This window comes from Eptatretus burgeri, chromosome 3, assembly GCF_056783735.1.
Source record: "Eptatretus burgeri isolate ZD-2024b chromosome 3, Ebu_testis_v1, whole genome shotgun sequence".
NCBI classification, from domain to species: Eukaryota; Metazoa; Chordata; class Myxini; order Myxiniformes; family Myxinidae; genus Eptatretus; species Eptatretus burgeri.
The window spans coordinates 123,172,103-123,178,102 of NC_140963.1; the positions used below are offsets into that span (position 1 = coordinate 123,172,103).

The window sequence follows — 6,000 nt, forward strand, 5'->3', positions numbered from 1 at the left end:
GACCTTGGAAGGATGACAGGCAGACTCAACCCCACCTGGTATTAATTCAACAGCAAAGTGGCATTTGAACTCAGGATCCTAGGATCCCAAGCCCACCACCCTAATCATTAAGCCAACACCAGGCATATACATACATACATCTCTATTATAATACCAAGCTTGCACACTAAAAACTCGGCTCGCCGTCACACAATCCCTATGAAATTGCTGTGGCACTTAGCGGACATGCCGACAATGTTTGGGAAGTCTTGGCGTTCCATAGTACCACTTGCATTTTGCACAATGCGTATTTTTGTCATTTCCCGTGTACGGTCTGTCGTCTGCTACCAGCTATGTTGTACTGCTATCCCGTGCATGTGCACGGGTATCGCTAGTACATACATATTATATTATATAATCTTATATATTATTTCCGAATTTGTGGTTTCGTGTTCTTCGACTTTGTTCTGCGCTCGAGTAACGTGATATTCGGCTTACATTATCTCAAAGACCATATGAGGTGCATGGTACAAAAAAGTAAATAAAATGGTTATGAAACAGTGAAATCGTGCCAAAAACGGTTACTGCATTTGTAATGCTATAACCCAAAACATTGTGTATCAAGAAGTACTTTGAACATTGTATTCCACTTACTGCATTAAAGTAAAATGACTACTGATACTCTGCATCAGTTCCTTTCTCAAACACACCCACCCCAACATGTTGCGCAGAGTGTGGGTTATGCTAGTATAATATTATATATATATATATATATATATATATATATATATATATATATATATGTATATGTATATATATATGTATATCTTATTATATTACTAAAACTCTCATCTTGTACATATGTATGTATTATGTTCCCAAAATACAGCCAAAACGGTACACGGTAGCGCAAAAAAGGAGAATGGTGAACATTCTACTTGAGTATGATGAAAATTTTGTGTCAATCAGATAAGCAGTTGCAGAGAAAACAGAGAAAATTAGCACGGATGGACGGACAACAGAAAACAAAATACCTCTGGGTACTTCGTCAGTGGAGGTTCGGGAACCATGTTCGGGACACTTTTGATGATGCTCCCTTTTCATCGTTAACTCCTGTGTGCTCTAACCACATTTCCTCGTGGCATTTATGAGTCAATCACTGCAAAAGAGCACGGAGCAGCACCACTGCATGTAGACCTAACCATTTACTTCCTCACTGTCGGTTATGAGTGAGTCAAGTGGGTTTACAACAGCAATCCAATCATGACACGGAAATTCTCCAAAAGATTACCTTGTTTTCCACCTGCAATATAATTTAAATCCATGATGCCGATGCCTTCAGTCAGATTTGAACCCACAACATCGGGGATGCGAATTCAGGACAAGCACCAATTTATTTTTTATTTATTTTTCATGATTCGCTCATCTTTTCAATACTCAAGACCAAATAATAGCCTCCATTCATGAATGGTAATTGTATTTAGCCAGAGTGCCTCACTTAAAGTATATAGTCACGCATTGGTTTACAGTGCATTCAATGATCATCACACAAATCAATGACGATACTGTATTTCTCATGAGGATCTGCTTAAAATATGGTGAGAATCTTACCAGATCTAACGATAAATTTTGCAAGTGCATGTAATGAAGATTTAGATGTGTAATGTATAAAATAATTAATAATTTTGTTCTCATTTCAGCCAATTCTTTTGTCTCTTTTACACTTTTACGAGCAAAAGCTTGTGGTAAAAATACCACGAATAAAAAAAAGTTAAGCCTTTTATTCTTGTGCCAGTTTAAAGAGCTCAAAAATGGGAGGTTGTATATTTCTTTACCGGAAATATATTTTTATTTTAAGGGGTGATCGAGGCAGCGGTCTGTTGCCTATACATTGCTTGGGTTCAATTTTTTTTTGTCTGATTGAAAAAAAGAAAAACAAGTTTTTGTCTGATTTTTCTGGAGGTTTGGATGAATTTTAAGCAACTGTCACTAATTTTTTTTTTTCTCCCTGAGGAGAGTTTCCATGTTTCAGGGTGGGACAGACAGATCACTTGAGATATATCTAATAATATATATATATATATATATATATATATATATATATATATATATATATATATATATATATATATATATATATATATATATATATATATATATTTCTATTTCTATATATATATATATATACATATATATACATACAATATACAGGGTAGCCCGAAAGTTACTTTACCCCTAATAAATTTCTCGCACTTCCCCTCTGCCCTCACCCCCTCGCCTGCTATGGCATGTAGAAACACTGACTCAGAAGAATGATGGAGCACATACAGATACAATGATAAATTAATTATTGTAAGTACTGTACAATAAAACCTGTATATTAAAAGAGTTCAAGAACAATGCTTCACTGGGAAGGGGTAAAGTGACTTTCATGCCACCCTGTATATAATACATAAAAATATATAATATATATATATGTATATATAATTATATATTATATATATATATATATATATATATATATATATATATATATATATATATATATTTATGTTATATTAGATGACCCGTGAACCCGTTGGGTTCCCATTGTGACAGCAGTTGATAAAAAAAATCATTTCAAAAGAAAAAGATAGCTCCAGCGAACGATACCGCTGAGGTTGTTTGTATTGATCAAATAATCCCGAAGAGTACTTGACTGAATCAGGAATTGATTTTTTAAATAATTTTTTTCGTTGCCCGATTTGAACGAAACTTGATATTGCGTGTGAATGTGAAGAAAAAAAAACGGAGAAAAAAAAGTCGAAGAAATTATTGTGCATATACTTCTAAACACAATTTTATTTTTGAATGAACACGGAAGTATAAGATCAAAATGGCGATGCTTATTTTATGCTTAAAAATAAATTGTTCTTTGTCTATCGTAAATGTTTGGGATTTTTTAATAAATCATTTCAAGAAAATAAACAAAGATAGCTCCAGCGAACTATACCGCTGAGGTTGTTTGCATTGATCAAATTCTCCCAAAGAGTACTTGACTGAATCGGGAATTTATTTTTTAATAATTTTTTTCGTTGCCCGATTTCAACGAAACTTGATACTGCACACCGCAGGAGAATGGTGAGTAAGGGAATGGTGGTTAGGTCTACATGCAGTGGTGCTGGTCCATGCTCTTTTGCAGTGATTGACTCATAAATGACACGAGGGCAATTTGGTAAGAGCACAAAGGAGTTAACGATGAAAAGGCAGAATCATCAAAAGTGTCCCGAACATGCCTCCACTGACGAAGTCCCCAGACATATTTTGTTTTCTGGTTGTCCGTCCGTCCGCGCTAATTTTCTCTGTTTTCTCTGCAACTGCTTATCCGATTGACATGAAATTTTCATCATAGGTGCGACTACTCAAGTAGAATGTTCAATGATAATTATGACAATATTGGTCATGTGGTGAGGCAGATATATATATATATATATATATATATATATATATATATATATATATATATATATATATATATATATATATATATATATATATATATACATTTAACATAAAAGCCTTCAATAATAAATTTAGGGGAGGCATATCTGTTGATGTCGTGACGTCAAAGAGTGCCATTCTAGTTTTTTTTTTTTATAGAGTGGAAGAGCTAGAACGCTGAGCGGATCAGGAGGCAACCGAACAAAAGGAACAGTGGAGAGGGGTGGGAAGCACCAACAGCAAGCTTGAAGGAGAAAATTGAGGGAGACTTGGACAAATAATGGGTGTTTGGAGGAGGGGAGGAATGAGGGCGATGGAGAATGCATGGGGTGGAAAAAAATTGGATGCAGAAAGAATCTCTCAGGAAACTAAAGATGGAGGTGACCAGCTGTCTTGAAAACTTGTCAGGAAAAATGAGATTGAAGAGAATATGGAAGTTCATTCCACAGGCAGGAAAAAAAAAGAGGAACAAATGAGTGGAGGAGAGCTGTGATCCTGGATTGAGATAGTTCTACCAGAAGGGGTTGATGGTGGAGCGCATGCTCCCTGCAGAAACCTTGGGGAGACAAATCACAGAAAGACCAGAAAGGAGGCCATAGAAGACAGAGAGATGCACCGACCTGGTTCAATAAAAATTAAAAACGACTCAAATATAAATGGGATTTCAATGGAGTAACGTTGGCCATTCATCAATGTGATATGGGAGATATATTTGCTCAAAATGGAGGAATATACCACACTGCAGAATGTTGAGCAGGATTTCAGGTTAAATTATACTTTCATCCTCCCATCCTTAATGATATTTTCATGAAATTAGCATCTTGTTTGAAAAAGCAAGCAAGTGAAGTGTTTTTGGTTTACACACCTGCCTTAAAAGCATTACCAGACTGCAAATAATGTTTCAGTCGGAAGGGGTTGGGTGCGGATACGGGTGGGACTCACAATCCCCATAATTCAACGTAGAGAATGCAAACATTTGCAATTGGAAATAAATTGCAAGCTTCATCGATTGTATCCACAATTTTCACTGCAACAGTTGTTTTGCCTTGCCTGCCCACAAATCTGATTCTTTCCACTGAAATTTCATTTCTTTTCCCTTTATACCTTCCACCACATGGCGTATTGCAAAAGTGCCATTTACTGCCATGTATTAGGAATCTGTGTATCCTGCATTATTCGTGCAAAAATCCTTTTACAGAAAGTGAAATGCCACCTTTTGGTCAGAACCTGCAGTGGTTGGTCTTCTTGGTTACAAAAGTCACACTAACATGTGACATAATTCGCAAAATGGAGACATTGCTGGTGTTGATTTTCAGAAAGATTCACACACACCACACACACACTTTTCTGCAGAGCATTTATATCTATGATATTATTGCTCATCACTGTGCTTTTATCAAGTACTCAATAACGAAGGTCAGTTCCGAACCATAAGTTCTTTAAAGCAGTGCACCTCGTGAAGTTGTTTTGGTGTGAACTTGTTCGTTGACGGGAACGTCCATAAATGGCCAATTCAGTTTTATCAGTGGTTTGTTTTTCTCTCCAGAAACTGGCATGCATTTTCTCCTCTCGCCCAGTCCTGTACCCCAGGGCATTCAGCAAGAAATGTTCGTCAAAATATCCCAAAATTGCAGCAGCAAGCCGGACCTGCTCCAAGGTAAACAAGCTCATGTTATGCATATGTGAAGCCAAACTCACATATGTGTATCTACAGAGTGGAAGATCTGCAGCTCAGGATTCATATTTGTTGGAATAAAAGCAGCCCACACTGAGTGGCAAAGAATGAAAATTCTTTATTTTTCTCTGATGTTTTTGGCTGATGGGGGGGATCCATTGCTGCACTGTGTTAAGTGTAGTTAGTGTGGCCCATATACCATCAGACTTGTACACAACACCGAAGATTAGATTACCATGTAACAGGGACCTGTCAGAGCAAGTCGTTTTGTTACACGCGATGCTGAGGAGGCAGCATATGTAATTTATAGACAGGATAGTTATGGTAAAATTGTATGCATCTTTGCTTGCAGATGGGGCCAGGTGAGGACTTTCCATCACATAAGGCACACAAAAAAGTGTCCCACACATCAAAAAGGTCGTCACGATCTCGCTGGTTGATGTGTGCAAGCCATGGTGGCATAATGCACTGTAGGGCCCAGAACAGGAAAATACTTTTATTTTTATTGGGGCTGCCCCGTGGGTGGGACAGTCTGGGAGACAACTCGCCCAGAACGATGAAGTGGGCCTGAGAGAACGGACACATCAGAGCTCTCAGCATGCAGAGGGAGGGTGAAGGAGGTGTGCCAAAAGAGAGGGTCACAAAGGCTGGTTCTGGATACATGTAGGGGAGTGGTAGTGGAATTCTTGGGGGAAGAAATTCACTCTGGGTTATGCTTGCTTCACATCTTTAGCTCAATTTGTGCCTGGCTTATTTCATCTTTGGCTTACTTTATTGTTTGCTTCCATAATGGGCTGCATTGTTGCATTCCACCCTGCACATTGTGCCAAAGGAAAGTCTTTGCCTGCAATTTTAACATTTGTTCA

General features: G+C 37.5%; 1 protein-coding gene across 14 annotated transcripts in view; it reads left to right on the forward strand.

The window, feature by feature from the left end:
- LOC147030897 (tight junction protein 2-like) overlaps positions 1–6,000 on the forward strand; it is a 222,419-nt gene that overhangs the window by 203,820 nt on the left and 12,599 nt on the right. For all 14 annotated transcript variants that reach the window (XM_085875438.1, XM_085875440.1, XM_085875442.1 and 11 more), the window contains one exon: positions 5,037–5,116. In XM_085875438.1, the coding sequence (XP_085731564.1) occupies positions 5,037–5,116 (80 nt within the window). The remainder of the gene's footprint in view (positions 1–5,036; positions 5,117–6,000) is intronic.